The 19685-nt window shown below is 36.8% G+C and overlaps 1 protein-coding gene across 1 annotated transcript; it reads right to left on the bottom strand.

Moving 5' to 3' along the window:
• Positions 1 to 201: 201 nt before the first annotated feature.
• On the bottom strand, positions 202 to 18216 carry MANEA (mannosidase endo-alpha). Its single transcript, XM_048297659.1, has 5 exons — positions 18155 to 18216; positions 12355 to 12947; positions 8848 to 8957; positions 6483 to 6559; positions 202 to 5188 (listed from the first exon to the last, which is right to left on the bottom strand). The coding sequence occupies exons 2-5, from the start codon at positions 12902 to 12904 to the stop codon at positions 4552 to 4554; spliced, it is 1374 nt and encodes a 457-aa protein (XP_048153616.1). The 5' UTR covers positions 12905 to 12947; positions 18155 to 18216; the 3' UTR covers positions 202 to 4551.
• Between the last annotated feature and the right edge of the window lie 1469 nt (positions 18217 to 19685).

The following is a 19685-nucleotide window of genomic DNA, read 5'->3' as shown; positions in this document are numbered from 1 at the left end:
CATAAGCAAAAAGGTCTTCTGTAAATATCAGAGGGAATTAAAACCACTGCTTACTTAAAAGTAGCAGAACCCAGTTTGTAATTTTATTACAATATAGTACTTTAAAAATAATGACTTCAGGTATATGCACATATCTAAATAGACACACACACACATTTTTTTTGTTTTTATGTAAGCAAATTCATCTCTGTCACAGTCATGTAGGGTATTAAAAGAAATGCAGTTTTTATTTGTGTTCAATGCATATCAAAGATACACTATCCATTCACAACAAATTCACCTATACAATATCAAATTCACATCAGGCTTTTCTGCCGTGCCATTAATCTTGTAGATTCTCTTTACTGAATATTCCAACTATGAAATCTTAGAAATACAGTCACTTTAGAAATTTATAGAACATTTAACATGCTGGTCAAAAGTAAAAGATAAAAAGAAATGAAACACTAACACAATTTTAACCAAGTAGAAGGATGAAGACAAGTACTTGGAGGACTGGGAGAGAGATTTTCATCTTACATTAAGCGGCAAATAATTCGTTTATAAATGCTTTATTTCCTCTTTTTTAGGTTCACAAGATTCAGAAAAAAAAGTGCCCCAAGTAACAGGAAGTCCTTATCCATGTGCCTGGAGATCCATTTACTGTCAACAGAGCTGAAGACACTCCTGAGAAATGTTTTCAATTGAATCCAAGAACTGTTAATGTGTTAATTCAAACTATGCAGAGCAAATACATATCAAGTTTTATATTAAAATGTTTTCACTGAAGAACCTCCTGCTTCAACAACCTCTTAAGAGACAAATCACTGGCACCTCAAAAGAAATGCACTAGACAAATACAATGAACATCACTGCAGAAACTATATTCACAATGATCTATAGCTTGCCACTAAAATAGTAACAGCATCAGCACGTGTTTTCCCACAACATTCAGTACAAGATTAGAGATCTGAGAAACATGCGCTACTATACAAGATTTAATACACATTCTTATTTCAGAGTTGATGCACTAAGCTTCAGTTCTGAGACAGCTCACAGAACTAAAATAATTTACTTGATCATAACTGACAGAAGCAGAAATGAACCTATAGATTTTCTTTTAAAAATATTTTCTCTTTTACCACAAGGACTTGCTACTTGTCTAGAAACCATTTACCCCCTGGGGATACTCGGTCAGTAGTATGTGATTGATTACTTCAGGTATTTCTGTATTTGCAGAGGCATACCATGGCATGATCTCTTTTAAATCTCCCCATATCACTCTAAGTACTACGAAATAACAAGATGAATCAATGCATTTAATCAGTGTAAAAATATTAAAAACAGTCATTACAGTATTTTTTTCAGTTGGCCAAGAAGTAAAAGTCATAGGACACCAAAGTGAAATAAGATCTGGATATTCCTTAAATCTATTTCAAATCTCAAAATCATTACAAATGTGCTTCCCTGCCTCTAAAGTCTGGTTGCACAGTGGAGTCCCTTTTTTTTTTCCCTACTGTAATCTTAAACCTTGAAGCAACCACCTTCTTAAATACATTAACTTTTCTCCTCCCTTGCCCCAGTAACTGTGCCTTTGTAACAATCTTATTCCTTTGCATTTGTACAAACCCTTTCCCACAGACCTATTTTTACTCAAATTTCAAATAAGTATCACAGCTGCAGCAATAGTCCATAAGCAACACTCTCCACTCCCTATAAGAGGAAGCAGCACACTGATTTGCTTTAAGTACAGAGAAAGTATTGGGTCAGGCTAGTGGGGTAGTTCTAGTAGCTGCTATTCCATCAGCTTTCCTTAGGATCATCAAATTCAATTCTCAACTCTGAAATAGTATGTGAAGTTGCACATTTATGTTTTAAAACACATCAAGCACATAAAAGCACAGTAAGTGTTCAGGGGTGATGAATTTCTAGGCACTTAATTTTCATTCTTTTCTACAGAAATTCTGTAAATTCTTCTAAAGGTCCCATTAGACATCAGCGTGCCATGACCCAAATCACTTCATGGCAAGAGCTAAATGATACCTTTACAGCAATTACAAAAGTCTTTCAGAGTAATGAAGATCCATTACATTGTTACCATAAACTGTATTTTAAACAAGACAGATCACCTCAGTTGTACAATACCCTACGACAAATTTCAAATGTTTCTATACACAGCAACAAAGGAGTGACTTTCACAGTCACAAAGAAAATAAACTGCCACCAGCAGAAAGTAAGGGCTGAAAGGTGAGTGCAAAGTTGTCAAGACCAGTAAAGTGCTCAGATAACTACAGTGAGAAAAGACCAGTGGATGACAAAAGTTTAAGCAAAGAGAAAACAAAGAGACTTGTCCTTTGGAAAGGTTTGATTTCAGAAGACTTTTTAGTAACATATGCAAAACATTTAATTGTTCCCTCACATTTAAAATAAATATATGGACTCTGGGCTGTAAAAGCATAAACATAGAACAAATTATAAAAATGAGTTATGTATAGCTATTGAAGGGCTTTATAGTAAAATAAGTAATATCAGATTCCTTAAAAAAGGGAGTAGTTATCTTGGAAGTGGTAAAAATCTAACAAGTGCTTCTTATGTCTCAGACACTATTTTTTGACTGTGGTCATACCTATGTCTATGTCAATTTATCCACCTGAGAATAAGCAAAACAAAACGAGCGTTAGTAAACACTTCTTTCAGAGGCATTTCAGACCTTGCAGAAATGCAATAGGAAAATTAAAAAAAATATGAAGAGAGATTAATAAGACTCCAGTAACTCTAGAGGCACACTTCAACATGCCAGGCTATATATCTGCCATGCAATTTCTGTATTTTTTCAAGCAGCTAAGGGCATTAGATGACACCTCACTGCTTGAGCAACTGCAGAGAAATGACAAGAAAACTAAACTGTAAATAAGTAAGAGATATATAAACAAACCTTTTTCATACCAGAAAGACTCTAGAAAATTATAGAGGTAACAGGCTTGTATTTATTTGGAATGACAGTTCTCTGGAAAAAACATAGTAGTTTGGTTTCTGTTTTAACAGAAGTCCTCCCATTCACCTTACCACTTAACGGACAGATTACAGTGAGATCTGAGTAAAGAGTGTCATTTTCATGGGTTCTGCTGAAATAAATTGAATTCTGATTGTTACTAGTGGTCACAACAGTTTCAGCATATGAACTAAAACACAGGATCAGCACCTTATACATAGATTAAAAAAATAAAATGAACAACTAAGAAAGAATCCACTTTGCTAAGTTTAAACACTTACTGCAAATAAACAAAACACTGCAATTTCCACTATTCCAAAGTTTAGGGCTTTTTTATTAAATTCTACGAAAATCCAAAAAAAATGTATTGCTGAGGAGGTATGTCTGTGTGACTTGAACCTTTCAAACCTCATAAAAAATGCCAGTTAATAATTACAACATTTGGCAAGTGAGATTCTCAGGACTGAAAATACTCAGTTCCAGCCACACCAGAGTCTTACAGGTAGCATTGGCAGAGTGCTTATCTGAATAACAGAAAGATTTTAGTATCTACAATTCTGAATTCTGGACTAAATGGACTAGATGAAAAAGAGAAATCTCAGATTTCAAATTAAACAAATAGGTAGTAGCTCTCATTGCTACCAAACTAGGTTGCTCCTAAATCAGAAACAAAAAAAGTATTTCCTACAATTATTGTTATTGTAGGACTAGTAAGATATTAGGTTTATTTAAGTTAAGTTTAGAAACTTTAAACATTTAAAAAAACCACACTAGATCTGTGTCTGCAGTCAATTAGCAGAAAACACATAATAATAGAAGTTTTAATAAATTTTTTGCATCTTTAGGGGTTTTTTCCCCTCAAAAAATATTTTCCACTCAAATTCAAAATTCTTTTATTTTTAATTCAAAGTAATAGAAAAAAAAATGTTCCTGGTTGGTATCCAGTAATCTGCAAAAGTCTACACCATGTACCAAACAGAAAAAATGTAAGTAAACTAGAAATCTTTCAGCAGTTCTTTGGAACTTTCTTTCAAATACTTTTTTTTCCTTTTAGACAAAACCCAGTGGTGTTGCATCACACATAACTCTTCAGTGCTTTTACCAGAAGCTAGTCATATGTCAAGAACTCTGTGTGCAAAGCATTAAAAAGCATAAATGTAGATTATTCCACACACTATAGACATGCATCCTGCAAGAAGCTATGAGGATTTAGATTACAGCATCAGTTTGATTAGAAACACAGGAATAAAGGAAGTAAGGAACTGTGCCAATTTTTTGTTATACTTTGGTCATGTAGAGTTATCCCATGCAGATGCTCTGAAAACTCAGCATGCACGTTACAAAGTAAAAAAAAAACCCAACAACTGAAAACAACAAACAGCTTTCCCTGAATATTTTTGAACTAAAATATCCAGTAAGACATAATTGCTAATATTCTCATAATCTTTTTACTTTTCAAAATTAAAATTCAGTAGTAGTGCATATACATTCAAAAGATATAATAAAGACATCTAGTAACAGATTCCTCAGCTCTCAATTTCTTTCTTAATGCAGTCAATGCATTAGGAAACAAAACCAGCTCACATAAGCCACTGTTCTTGTTCTTTTCTGTACTTCTCAGACCACTTCTGAGTAAGCTCTAGGTAAACATTTGGTTTATGGGGTTTATAATCAAGGTAAACTACCTGTCCAGTCCGTTTAGGGACAGCTTTTTCAATCTGCGTTCCCTCGTGCCATTCATTAAAAGATGTAATGGAAATAATTTCTGGTCGCACCAGAAGGGCTGCACTGAAGGCAGTCTCGTAATACTTCCCGTTGACACGGTTCCGGGTGTTGTGGTTGTTCCATGGTCGGATACTGGTATCAATATAACCCGGCCCCACACTTGGAATAAACATTAAGTTGTTGCTATCACAAAAGGCTTTTAAACCTGCCCAATTATGATGAGATGAGCCGTAGGAGAAGCCATTGGTGGCAAAGTACGTGTACATTCCATCAAAACCGCTTCTGTGAATGTCATGCTTATGTCTTTCTTCTACAAGAAGTGCAATGAATAATGCATCATATGGAGTATTTCGAATACTCTGGGATCCAGAAACAGTTAACAGATTTGCCCATATTTCAGGAATTGTTACGTAAGAGTCATAGACATAAAACATAGGAAGAAGTCTGCCTGTGCTGGTCTTATGCCTGTAAAAGGCTGGATGGCTTCCATATCTATAAAGCAAACAAGTATCGTTAAGACAAAATTTGCCATTTGGAAAACACTGTTGTACAATCTGAGATGAAGACTTGTCCTAAAAACTAATTTAAAAAGGCAGGGCATGGACTTTGAAACACAGCAATCCATATCCACTTTCAGTCCAGTGTTTGCTGAAGTATCAAACAGTAACTCTTCAAAGAACCTTTAAATTACTACAAATTATTAACTGTCCTGGGTTTGGCAGGGACGTTAATGTTCTTAGTAGCCGGTAGGTACAGTGGTGTGGTCTTTTTTATTTAGCATGAGAAAAACGTTGATAACACACTTATGTTTTGTCTGCTGCTAAGTAGTGCTTACTCTTAAGTCAAGAGCTTCTCAGCGTCTCATGCTCTGCCAGTGAGGAGCTGCACAAAAAGCTGGGAGGGAGCAAGGCCAGGACAGCTGACCTGAGCTGGCCAAAGAGATATTCCACACTTCAGCATGTCATGCCCATATATAAACTGAGGGAGTTACCTGGAAGGGGGCTGAACATTGCTCAGGGCTGGGCTGGGCACTGCTCTGTAGGCGGTGAGCGTTTTGTCTTGGGTTCTGTTACCCTCTCTCCTTCTCCTTTCCATTAACATTCTTAATAATACTACTGACATAATTATCATAATACTATTTTGTTTCAATCATCAAATTGTTCTTATCTCAACCCACAAAGTCTATCTTTTCTTTCTGATTCACCTCCCGAGTGCTGGGGGGTGAGAGGGAAAGGAAGCAGCACCGGTGGTACCTAGCTGCTGGCTGGGGTTAAACTGTGACAGTAACTTAGTGTCAAACTGCGCTACAGTTATCAGTTTCCTCTGAAGGGCAGTTCTCTAATTCAGTGTGAAATAAAGACAGTCTAAGCAGCACTGATAAGCAAAACAACTAGTAGCTGTACAGATTTTGTCAAGATAAATTAAAATCATTAGAGGTCAACACAATAAGTCTCCATCTGCTAGTTTGTCACTATCAAAATGTACATTTTTTAAAATTTAATTTATATAACATGTTGCTATCTGAAGTATCTGCTTTAAACTAAAGTATGACCTGTGATATTAAAGAATGTTTGAAAGCAATTTTGAGAATCTATGTAAAAGTCACACTTCAGTATTTACAAAGCAGACTGAGTTTTACACCACTGAAATATGAACAAAGTTCCTTTCAGTTCTCTTCAGTCTCAGCAGACATTCTTATGTATTTTTACAAGCTTTAGATAATATGCAGAAGTCCCCTAAACCAGCATGTAAGAAACCCCAAAGGAAACCATCTGGAAGAACTCACTTGTCAATGATGTACTTGACATTGTGGTACATGCTGCGATCATCTCTGTCTTTGTAAGGTTCGATGTGAAAAGTGACCTGAAAGATGAAAACGTAAGAGCAACACAAACGTAAAACACTACTGAATACGTGGGCACTGGGTATTGTATGAAGTAAGTACCAGTCACAAAAAATACAGTTGTTTATAGACCCAACAAATCATCAGTCCATAATGAGAATAATCCAGCCCTAGTACAACTCCTGCACTACTGACATCAGAAGCTTCAGATCCCAGGAACGTTTGGTATTAAATACTTAGGTTTTTTACATTAAAACAGAACACTGCTTTTGTTTTCCCTAGGCTACGGCAAGTGGTAATCATGCTTCAGAAAACTTAAAAAGCTACAAAACTTAAAAATTAAAATATTATCTACTTGAAGGTCAAAGAACTGATAAACTAATGAAACATTTTAATATTTAATTTCTAACCAATATATTAAAATCTGCTAAAGATAATGCTCCAAGGGTAGTTTTCAGAGTCATAATACATTTTAAGATACGGGATACGAAAACTTCAATTTAAAATTTTATAGATTTATCAACAGCAATAAGCTCTTGGAACTAAATCTAATATAATGTACTGCTACTGCTCTGAATGTCAAACTTGAAGCTTAAGGAATTGATTAACTGATATGTGTGAATTCCAATGTAAAAATAAATTTGTTTTCAAATATACAATCATGGCAGAATACATTACGTTAATCAAAGCAAGTTTTTCAGAAGCAATTTAGAGCAGAATGCACTTAATAATGTCTTTGACAACTCCGCAACAGCAGAAAATTTCCACTGCAGAGCCAATCTCCCTATTAAGTAGAAACTATAGAAAAATAGTGTTAGACTAAATCACTAAGACTTGACAGTAGAGGTTGAAGAACACTATAATTTCATGTTTCATTTCCAACTATCAAAACCAGGCAAATCGAAAGGGTATATCTTCTCCCAGACTTCTACTTAGCAGACATAATAGAAACGTATTTTGTATACTGGCTTTGGTCTACTGAGACTCCTAACACTTACTGTAATAACTTACTAGTGCAAGAATGCTTAAAAACATTACAGTGAAGGTAGCATTTCCTGCAATATCTATACTGAGTATCTGTATTCCAGTAATTCTTCCAAGTGGTAACAGCAGCTTCATCCACATTCCAATCATTACCATACTATTACACACTGTTGTATTTTCCTTGGTAGCTTATTTCATTTTGCCCTGACTCCTTTGTGACTTGAATGTTAACAAGTTCTTTTAGGCGAGAGCAAACTCCATTAGATGGTCTGAAAATTTTGGGGCAGGATAATACCTTTTTCTGTCTTTTTAATAATTTATTATTAGATAGTGCAACCTATGTCACATAATGCAAATCACACAATATTTTTAATAGTTTCAAAATTACTTCTGTATCCAATTTATTCATCCTACTTTCCTCCTGCTTGCTAAGGAATCTAAAGTTACCCCAAGTGACAGGAAATTTCTCTGAGGTCCTGCAACTTGCATGACCGACTAAAACCCGAGCAGATGAACAGCCTGTGTTTTCAGTACACAGTACAGACAGCACACTCCAGAGATGAAACACATGCAGCTACTTAAAAAGTCAAATTTATTACGGGAGAGATTAAAATGAAATGCACATTTCCATTACAACAAAAGGAAAATACAAGTTTTATTCTAAAAATAAAAAAAACCAAACCACAATTTAAGATTCTACTGATCAATTCATGTAGTCTTTAACTGACTTGATATTTCACCTATTTTAAGAAGTCAGTAACTTAGCCTTTCTATCCTGTCATGCCCTGAAGTAACCCTGAGTCTCTGACCTTACAATCCAAGGCAAATGTTCCTGGTACCTTCTGGAATAAAGACATTAATTCAAACTAGATATTCCAAATCTGTCTTTATTACTCATAGATGCTCACTCCGACCTCTATGATCAGGTGCTAGCAAGCTATGAAATAATGCAAAACGAAGATAGTCTTTCTTCTTTCTCAAAGGTCCTTAGTTTATAGCTCATTGTACTTCACAGTATTTTGGAGTATGTAATACTTCCCTCATCTCCCAAGACTCACTGGAAAAACAACATAATGTCTTATTTTAGAAATTGTTTCCTGAAAAGAAATAAAAAAAAATAAAAATCCACAAGACACAGTATGCCTAAGATTCTGCAAGCTAAAGCAGATTATAATATTTATTCTACTTACAAGGGAATATTACTCAGGTCCTACCAAAGTCCAGGGCAATTCAATGGCTTCTATGACCAAAATGAAGTGCAGTATAATAGTGAGGTTTACTTTCCTAATTACTTTCCTATTTTATGCATTTAGAAATACTTTACCTTTAGATTATATTTTTGTGCATAGTCCAAAACAACTGGCACCAAATCATCAGTTGGTTCTCCATTTTCATCAGCCATACCTGGTGGGTACCATGAAAGCACTATTACACCTGGAAATACAAAACTTGAGTTTTAAATCATGTTGTTTAATATATTACATGTATACTGTAACATTGTAATGAGTTACAATTATTGATGTGAAAGCTACATAATATAAATCAGAATCTCAAATTACTTTTTAATCAGTTACAAAATCTCAGTATTCTCAGAGTGGATTTTAACTCCTCTCTTTGTTTATAGGACTACAAAACAAACAGTGGTTAGATCATTTGTCAAGGGAAGAAATCTATACTCAGTGTCCTAAGCCTAATACTTAAGAGCTGTTCCCTCCCACCTTTCAGCACAGCATTCCAACCTTCAGGTTGTTCAAGAGGAAAAGAGTGCTCCCCACAAAGGTATTATAGCTATGCCACGATACAGTCAGAGAGTATCAAGATGCATGGCTTATAGAACACTCAAGAGATGATGGCTATGCATGTGATGAGATTTTTATCTTATGGAATTTTATTCACCACCATATTTCTTCATTGTACCTCTGGCTCTACTACAAAACAACCATTTAATACTAGAAGTAGTGACTGCAATCCCACAACCTTCTTTCTTGCTGGTACAGTTACTATGGTGTAATCCACCCTTCCACGCATGTGAAACTAGTTTTTAAATTTATTATCTTCAAAAATGCCTCAGTAACTCTCAATAATTTAAGGATGCTACCAGTCCTGTGCAGAAAAAATACAACAAATACCATGTTTTCATATTATAAATTTTTCTGATGCTCTACAAGAAAGCAAAAGACCACATACCTCTTCAGAAAGGCTAAACCCTTTCCTTCTAAAATAAAATGCTGTCAGATAAACAAATTAGATCTCTTAGATGCGCAGCTGGAAACAATATCAGAAAGAAGCCAAGTCTGAAAGAAGTACATGAAATACTGATGTAGAAGTAGTTTCCTAACAATGGAATGCAGAACATATGGAAGAATAAGTCAATGTGGTTCTTTTTAACTAGGTAATGATTTAAGTACATGAATAAATTTACTGAGCTAGGAAAGTATATATTCTAAATTCTACCTACTTGACTAACATTATAACATTTCTGACCAACAATTTCCAACAAACAATTCCAAAATTAGGAAAAAGAAATCATAAATTACAGTGAAAACATAATCACCTAATATCCAAACCAGAAATTTGTGCTCACTACACATAGAAGGGAGTTCAACTACCCTTAGGCACATTCTCTCTACATTTTATCAAAAAGAAAATCACAAATAACAGATTATCACAAGAGACAGTCTGCTCCAGGAAAGCAAAATGCAGTATTTTACTGCATTTTATCAGATTATCTTTTATTTCACACAAAAGAAAAGGACTAAATGCAAATGAGTGAGGTATAAAGCAGAACAGCAGCAACAAATTTGGGTATCTTGAATACATCTGACAAGATCCTCTTTTACACCTTTAGGAAATACATAAAAGTTCAGGAGACAGAATTGTTGATCAAGGAATCTAAATTCACATTTGCTTTGGTCTTTTCCTGAGAAAGACTACTAAACATTTTCTTTCCTGTGGTTAAAAAATAGAGTTATGTACCACTTCAGGAGTCTAAAAAAAAGGGATGGACTTGACACTAAAAACAGTGTTATAAATTTTTAAAACCAGAATAGTCACTAAAGACCAAAGTGGACTATCACAAAAAAAGACTGGTGGAAAAAAATAAATTTCCCCAAGCAATCTCAAGAATAAAATCTACTGTATTAATCTGTAAAATATTAGGAAATTAATAGATAAGGAAAGAAGTTTAAAATATAAGAAGAATACAGGGAAGCACTGCATGAGACTCCTGTTGCCTCAATCTCTTATATGTCTTTGATCATTAGACAATACTGGCTGAAAGAACCACTTACATTTTTCTTTTTTTCATAAGATCCTTGATAAAGCCCCAAAATAGCTAGAAAAAAAAAAATTATGTGACAGAATGCAAGATGCAGTCATGGATCAGACACTGGCTAAGACAGAAAAAGAAGAAACTTGTAAATAGTCAGCCTCACAGTACACAAAAGATGAACAAAGCATAATTCTTAAAAAAATATGCAGTATTTGAAGTAGTGACTTGAGGGACAAAAGTTGATGATTTATGTTAGTCAAATCTAGATGAGAGAGAACAAATTAAATTGTACTTAAATCTGTAAGTCAGAATAACAGCAGGAAAAAGGTAACTCTTTATCAGTAATGTTACAAAGAGTGTCACAGGAAGCCTGAACTACTCATTCGCATTGCTGAGTTTTACATGGAAAACTAACTGAAGTTACTAAAAAAATTGATTATGCAAAGCATTTTTCCTAGTATTGGCATCTATTCCACCAGCAGTTCAGCTTTCTTACACATCTGTACTAAGAGGATGAGAAACATTACAGATTCTTTTAAAGCTTGCCTTTATCACACTATCATGCATTATTTTGCTTCAGATAAGACTAAAACAGTGCTTATGGGCAACTTATATCTGAGATTTCTCTGCACCAGTCTTGTTACTCCTGTTGATGGAGTTACATTACTGAAGAGAGTGAGAAATTTCCTGTTTGTATTAACCCTTGTACAAAATAAAGGTTAGGTTAAAACCCACAAGATAACAACAACCAAGAAGTAAACACTACACAAGTAAACATCACTAATCAAAATATAACAATTACATTAAACCTTAATGATTAGGTGAATGAAGGAGATTCAATACAAGGTGATTAGCAGTGTCAATAATGCTGTGAGCTCTGGTCATGTTGCTCCAACTACATTTACAGAAGCTGTTCAGAGTTTAATATTAGCCTATACGACTGCTTATTTTAAAGAAGTTTAACACAAAAAGGACCATAAAGCCCAACAACAAGGAAAGACACAAAAAATATATTGACTATTCTCATGTATACAGTTCATCTTATTTAGAAAAAGTGAACATCAATTTGTATTGAAAGGAGGTAATTTTGGACAGTAACAATTAATACATAATTGTTATTGCACACACATCATTCAGAGAAAAAATAAACCCACTTATATTTGAACAGACTGCTCTTGAGCATGTTAGCATGGTTTACTGAAACCTGTTCTTTAAACTAAAGCATTCATCTCCAAAAATAAAATACACAGACAATGTATTCTAGTGAAGGTTTCTGTATTTTCCATATATGTTATCAGTGTTTAGCAGTAAGACATGAAAAACATGTACCTACAGGATTACAAACACCATTCTTATGTTTCTTTGTTGTTACACTCATCAGACATGGCTTTAAAGATGTAGGTTTCAGTTGGGGGTTAAAACTCAGAGATATAAAGACATTTACTAGTTTCAGACATTTCCTGAATTACACAGAAAAAGAGAAGGATGGCTCAGTTGTGCTCATCCACATATATAAGGCTGGGTAAATGAACAACATGCTGAAACGTTAACATTCATTACCAGTAGAAGCTGAACGCATTTGTTTCATGTGGGCTTCTATGACAGTAGGGTCTTTGGAACTGTAAGATCCAAGTTCTGGATAAAAGTTGGCCCCAATGTCCTCAGGAGGAGTATGCCTTCCCTTTGGATAATTGTTTGCAATTTTGGGATCCCAATGTGGCAACAGTGGATGATTCCAGTGAATATATTTACCATCGAACTGTGGATTGCCATACCAAGTATAGTAGAATATGTGAAAGTTATAATTAGGAGAAGACAGTTCCTCTTCCAGCTTTTTTACTGGAGACATAGATGCCTTCATAGTATTGACAGCAATGCTATGCAAATTACTGACACGTGTTACAGTATCTCCTTGAGCCCTATTTAGGGAATTCTGTTTACTGTCTAAAAGCACTGTCCGTTGTTGAAGCTCCGGCAACAAACCAAGTCCAAATGGATCCCCAAAGCCAGCTCTGTCAGGTCTCAGCGTCTTCAAAGCCATCATTATGGAGCAAATAAACAAAATAAAAAGCAACAAAATGATGCATGTTCTTCTGCGAAATCTTGCCATGATGTCATAGTTCAGAATCCCAGCAGAAGGATTTTGGCCGCAACTGATCAAAAGACAAATATTTTCAAGTCAGATTTCTTACTACCTAGTATTCAGCAGTATGAAATGCTTCATTAAATCTCTACATAACAGAAATAACATGGAGAGAAATGTGATGTATACACTGACTGCATAACTAACAGACTTTGTGGGGGGTGGGGTACACAAACAAAACCCCATTTCTTTATTTGAGAACATGTGTCAGATTCTGAGGTTCTACCACCAAGGACTCAAATATTTTATAAACTATTTTACTTTTGAACTTAATTTTTATCCTTACCCAGGTAAATACCATGAAATAGAAATTCTGGTTACATTATTTCAGAACTATTATGTTTTGCAAATGCTATTCTGGTAGAAATAATAAAGAAAACAAGAAAAAAGCAAAAGACACGAAAGGAGAATAACACAGCAGAACAAGAGTAAAAGACAAAATGGGGTATGACTGAACTACAGCTTATGTTCAGAATACAGGTTTCATTTACTAACCTATTTACTATTGGCTAACCTATTGGCTTCAGACCAACCGCTTTGTGTTTAGTTAACCAATATATTAACAAAATACTCTGGCAAATTAATTCAAAACCATGATGCTTTGCAACTTCACAGATCTAAAACTCTAATTTTTTTTCTGAATCATGTAAACACAAAACAGCATAGCATTAAGGATGTACCTCAAGCAGAAAGCCTGCAAGTTAGCCACTGGCAGCCAGTTACTACAATGTCACAGCTGCCTGACACTTCATGTAGCGTTCCAGGGCTAAATTCAAAACACCACCAATGGTACACAACAAGATTTGAACCTTGAAAGTAAGGGGAAGAAAATCAGTGTAATGGAAGGCCTGATTACTTTATTTATAACTTTAATTCCTGTTTGACATTATCACAAGAGAACCAGAGAAAAGGATTAACAAAATTTAGGTTACCACAGAATTATGTGGAACAAGATTATGCATAAAACTGACAACACTAAACTGGAAAATCTAAGAATAAATTTCTGATTCAAGGGTCATTAGACATAGCAAAGCTGTGATTTGTATTTCTGTCACTGACCTCCAAATTTTAGAATCTTATTTTAATTTACTGAGATATACACAGGTAATTTCAAAATACTTACAAATTATTTCACCTTAGTTTCCTACCAGTGTTACAGTGCATTAACATAGAGCTCAGTTGTCACAATACGCTGTTTGCTAACGCTATGATAATTTTAGATAAGGAATTTTAGAATATGCTTTTTAACAATATAGCCTGAATTGGATTAGCAGTATTACACTGCCACAAAGGGAACTTCTGCTTCCATTTCCAATATTAATCCTCTCATCCTACTGTCTATTCCTACTTACTTTTGGGATTAATTTTGTTTTCACAGTAAAGTCACTCATTTACTTTAAGAGCAAAACCCTGTTAACATTTCACAAATAAACAACACAAAAATGCCAATACACTTTTACTTTGCTAGGGAGTGGACTCAGTTGAATCAGTATCACAGCACTAAAGCCAACAAAGGAAAGATGGAGCAAGGCAAGACTATGAAAATGATGTTCATTTTGCCCAACTGGATTGTGAAACCATACATTTGGCTACTGTCAGGGAAAATTATTTTACAGCATATAGGCTAAGAGGATTTCACAACACTTTATGTCAAACTACAGGATTCTTTTTCTACAGCTAACAATCCATCCCACAATTTTAGAATTCTGTCAGAGATTATTTGGAGTACAGAACATCTTTCTTTAATAAGAAATTAACTCTAAATACACTCAAACTACTCCTGATATTTTTCTTTACCTTTTCAGTCTTCTTTCTAGTACATTATGCTACCCCTACCTGGCAATTTAACTCAATTTTCACATTAGACAAACTGAAATTTTCTGAAGGGTCAGGATTTTTTTTTAGGGAAACAATATTATTCATCTGACTAATGTATTAATGTATTTCATTTAATTTAACCCCGATGCCTCTGATCTTCATTAAACAACATACAGGACTGCCAGCGATAAACTACCTCTGCAATTATGATTTTATCTCTTCTGTGAAAAAGAATTCATGACTGCAATGTCTATAATTGGAATGTTCACAAGGTCTTTCATTTGGGTTTTCCTATTCCATATCAAAGAAACTGTTCCTTTTTATTCTTGCTTGACATATGTGCTACTCAATTCCTCCTGTTTAGATCAAGATTTCACTATTATTAAGTGATTTGTCTGAAGTGTCAGGAATTGATCTTGGTGCTCCATGTTACTATTTTAGCAAGTATTTTTTCAATGGAATATTGTTGGGGTCCCTCCCTATTAAAAGTTGAAGTGTACTAAAAATGAGCAGCCTCCTTGACTAGCATTTAACTAGCATTGAGACAAACCTTGGTCTACCATAGCACATTGTGAACTTCTGCTATGCTTAGACAGGGTCAGCATCAAAGTGCAAAATTTCTAGAACAAGAAGTGATACCTATGGTAAAGGCTTCTCTTTTGGGCAGACATCAGTCTCAATGATGATAACATAATTCAGACCTGGCATAGACACATATACGGTAAAAGGTGCATTGAAGAACTACAGGTTGGCAGTGCTTCGTGTGCCATTTAGTCTTGTTCAGATCTACTTTTCAGAGACAGTGACAGGTAAACTACCCTCATCAATGCTAGTGCCACAGCACAAGGGCAATATTGAGGAAACAGACTGAGCAAACATGCCCTGTGAAACAGCTACATGAAGTTATGTCTATTCTTGCAAGTGCAAAAACTTTAAAAATACATTTCTGATTCAACAGTCATTAGACTAAGCACAGCTGTGATTTTGTGTTTGTCATGGACATTTCAAATTTTAAGAGCCTGATTACAATTTACTGAGGTACATGTCACTCCTATAGACTTAGGAAGTATCTTACCTTGGACTTTTGGGTGTGCTTGGATCTAACAGGAAAAACTTCAGCTTTATGCAGGTTAAGATGTTACACGCAGTTACTCTGACTCACTTCTGGATTCTAACTCCACATTTGTTTACACATACAGATCTACCAGCCAAAAATGTAAGCAATTTGAGCTCTTTCTCTTGCCTACTCAATAAATTTTAAAAGAAAAAAACCACCTGTAACAGGTCAGAAGGAAGAAAGAGTTGGTTTAGATATCTTTCTCCTTTAATGAATCAGATAGTAGTTTCCTTCATTACATTAGAAAAATATGAAGCTTTACCGGGAAAAGTTAAAACCTGTATTTCCTCAGCATCCAGTTCCCTTCTCAAAACAAACAAAAAAATCTGACACAGTTATTTTACTTTTTAGTTTGGAAGCAATTATATAGAATTAAAAGCAAAAAATACATGTAAGTACATCCCGTTATGATCATCTCTGTTCCAAATTAACTTGGGTTTTTTGGTAATAAATAGCATGAAATTCATCACAGTAGGCAAAATCTCAAGGTGTTCTTCTTAAAGCAACTCCTCCATGAAGAAAGAAAAGAAAAAGGGTCTATGAAAAAATCTCAAGTATTTTTTCCTATCTGTTCCCCAAACTTAATTGAATGTCTCAAGCTCTTACCTGCCAGTGATTTTTTTTCTCCCTCACTACACCTCTTTTTATACCCTTAAGTTTTTGTGCAGGGAAACTTTCTGTTTGTCCTTTCCACTAGATGAAGAAAAAAACGTACAGATGATGAACTTTTTTTCCTGACATGTTTCCCCAAATAAGAATGTTTCTTTAGTGAGGAAAAAAAAAAAAAAAAAAAACCCCAATAAAAGTGGTTGAAAGGGGTGATGGCGGATAATTACTCTAGATAATTCTGGACAGACAACTCAAGTTTCAGTGCCCTGCCCAGTGGGTTGCTTCTTTCAGTTTTACAAATCCCAAAACAGAAATATCCTATGCAAAGAAAGTAGGTTCAGATAAAACTGATTTATCTAGTTTAGTAAGAATCAGCAAATACTATAACTTATTTGCTCTGATGTTCCTTAACCATAACAAATGGAAATGCAATATAGAGGAGAACTCTGAAAATCTGATTTTATTGATCAAGGGTAAGGTCATCCAGAAGCTACTGAGGCTGGTAGCTCATGGATGGGATCAAAGCTTCTCAGCTAAGTTATCTAAGCTTAGTTTCTACTTAGTTTTCCCAGCTCAATGAAACTGAAAACCCTGAAGTGACAGATCAGCTCTATCTAGAGGTGAAGCTCCTAGGCCTTAAAGCCCTGATTCTGGAGCTACAGTGCAGATGTGCATCTAGAAACATTAACTTAGTTTCCAAGTGATTGACCAGGTGAGGTTTAGTAAACTGAGGACTGGTAAGAGTGTTTAAAGCACCACATTTACAGAGCACATTTATTTACACAGCACATTCTGATCTCACAAATAATAAAAAGCAACAGAGGCTGACCATATGTGTGGGAATGTTGTGAGTGTTTCTAGTATTAGAAAAAACCGGAATTTCTCAAAAACTCTCTCTACATAAAAAGTCTTCTTCTAAAGCCTTTTTTTGAAAACAGCTTGAAAATCATTAAATATGGAAGAAGACATTAGATACAGCATGCAGAAACTTCATAGCTGTGCTTACATGCTAAAAGGGTTTCTTTTTAAACACTTCAAATTATAGAAGATTTCTTTTTGGTCTACCCAATTTAGAAAGAGGTATTTGAAATGTGACAACCAGAAAACAGAAAATGTGATTTGAATTTAATCAAGACAGCAGCAATAACAAAACGAAATCCTTCTGGATTCTTTGCTGTAAACGTGGTAAGAGTGCCTCCAGCATTACACTAGAGTATTTGCCTTCAACACGCCAGCCTTCTCCTGCTTTGAAAGGACATGGGAACACACCTAACTTAGAGCAGGAGCAGGCCATGAGAAGAAAGCGACCTTTACCCGCCCTCACCGGGAGCTCCCCGGGGCAGTCCACGGCGGGGCCGCTGCAGAGCCAGGCTGCTTAACAAGAGTCGAAAGAAAGGGAGGGGAGCGGACCCAGCCCGCTGCGCTGCTCCCATCCCCTGAGCAAGCCACCGAGTTCCGAGAGGTCACACGTATCTGTCACTCTGCGGAGCCAAGAGCCAGCCCCCGCCACAAGGGGAGCATCAACCGCGGGCGGGAGGCGCGGCGAGGCTTCCGCAGGGGGGAGGAGGGACGGCACCGCCCGGGGGCCGCCGCAGTCCCTCTGACAGCGGCCCCGGCTTCTCCCAGCCCCGAGGAGCCCTTCCCCAGTGCTCGGGGCCGGCGCTGCTACTCACCCGCGGGAGGCAGGGCCGCTGCCGGCGGGCGGGCGCGGGGGGGCCCCTGCGGGAGCCGCGCGGGCCGGGCCGGGGCCGCGTGGGCTGCGCCGGGACGGGGCGGCGGCGGCGCGTGCGCCAGGCGGGGCGCATGCGCGGGGCGGGCGGCCCCGTTATCCCGCCCCGTTATCCCGCCCCGTTATCCCGCCCCGTTATCCCGCGGGGAGAGGCGCGCCGCGCTCCTGCCCTGGGCTCTGCGAGCGAGGGGCCTGCGCAGCTGCTGAAAGGCCGGGGCCTCCGCTGGGCATTCAAATTGCATTTGTTGTTTGGTTTTTTCTTCTTTTTTTACCCGAAAGGTCTAAAAATCTTTCAGTTCTTCAAAAGGTTTTGCTGGATTGTTGTTTGCTTTTCAGCCGCGAAATGGTAGTCACCGGATCCATGTAGGATGAGATCATCGAGTCCAAGCTATGACCGAACACCACCCTGTCGACTCGACCATGGCACTGAGTGCCACATCCAGTCTTTCCTTAAACACATCCAGGGATGGTGGCTCCACCACATGCCTGGGCGGCCCATTCCAATGTCTAATCACCCTTCCTGTGAAGAAATTCCTGCTGATGTCTAACCTCAATCTCCCCTCATGCAGTTCAAGACTACGTCCTCTAATCTTGTCGCTGGTTGCCTGGGAGAAGAGGCTGACCCCCCCTCCCCCTCACCTGGCTCCTTTCACCCCCTAAGCTTCTCCGGGCTAAACAATCGCAGCTCCTTCAGCTGCTTCCCATGGAACATGTGCTCCAGACCCTTCACCTGCTTTGTTGCCCTTATCAGGACAGAGATGGGCAAGTAATGGCTGGATAAAGCCCGGGGCTGGAGTCTGTGTGCGATGTGTATGGCACCTCTGCACCCTAAGGGTGGTGTTTTACATTAAACTAGGGTGTTCAATACAGTGATACATTGAGAAAGTCAGTGCGCTGGGGTAATTGCGCATCCTTGCACCCTGTCAGCTATATGGGAATAAATCAGGAAAAAAGTATGTGGATAGAAGTTCAATAAATAATCCTGTTATACAGTCATTTTGTAGTTACATATAATTGCAATAATATAAAAAGGGCTTCACTGATCTTTCATGCACTAGCATGTCATGTGGGCTTTATACTTTTTTCCTAAGCAGTGAAAATCGGTTATGTATAGTTGTCATAATGAGATTAATAACCAAATCAATGAAAAAAATATATTCTTGTGTACTGTAACAACAGAAGTCTGAACAGCAGAAGAACACTTGTATGATTGCAGATTGACTCAATGCAAATTGTTGCACTAGGTAAACATCACAATCTTCCCATTGAACCAAAACATTTCTTCCCTCTGCCATATGAAAAATGACTGTAATGAATTGGACCCCTGTATTTTATATTGCCTGATTTTTTGTTAAGAATGTCTAAGCCATGAGAGTGAGTACAAACACTGATCAGAACTGTGGTTTCATTGAAATCAATAGCAAAAGTCTAATTGATTTCGACAGAGACAGGATTTAACCTCATATGTGAATGAA

The sequence above is a fragment of the Corvus hawaiiensis genome, chromosome 3 (genome assembly GCF_020740725.1).
Source record: "Corvus hawaiiensis isolate bCorHaw1 chromosome 3, bCorHaw1.pri.cur, whole genome shotgun sequence".
Taxonomy (NCBI): domain Eukaryota; kingdom Metazoa; phylum Chordata; class Aves; order Passeriformes; family Corvidae; genus Corvus; species Corvus hawaiiensis.
The sequence above is the reverse complement of the archived record's forward strand: the minus strand, read 5'-3'. Positions and strand labels throughout refer to the sequence as shown.

Coding starts and splice junctions, on each gene's coding strand:
- MANEA (XM_048297659.1), bottom strand. CDS start 12,904: ATGGCAAGATTTCGCAGAAGAACATGCATCATTTTGTTGCTTTTTATT. Junction 6,560..8,847: donor CACAAAAATATAATCTAAAG/GTAAAGTATTTC, acceptor TTCATCTTTCAG/GTCACTTTTCACATCGAACC. Junction 5,189..6,482: donor GTCAAGTACATCATTGACAA/GTGAGTTCTTCC, acceptor TTTGCTTTATAG/ATATGGAAGCCATCCAGCCT.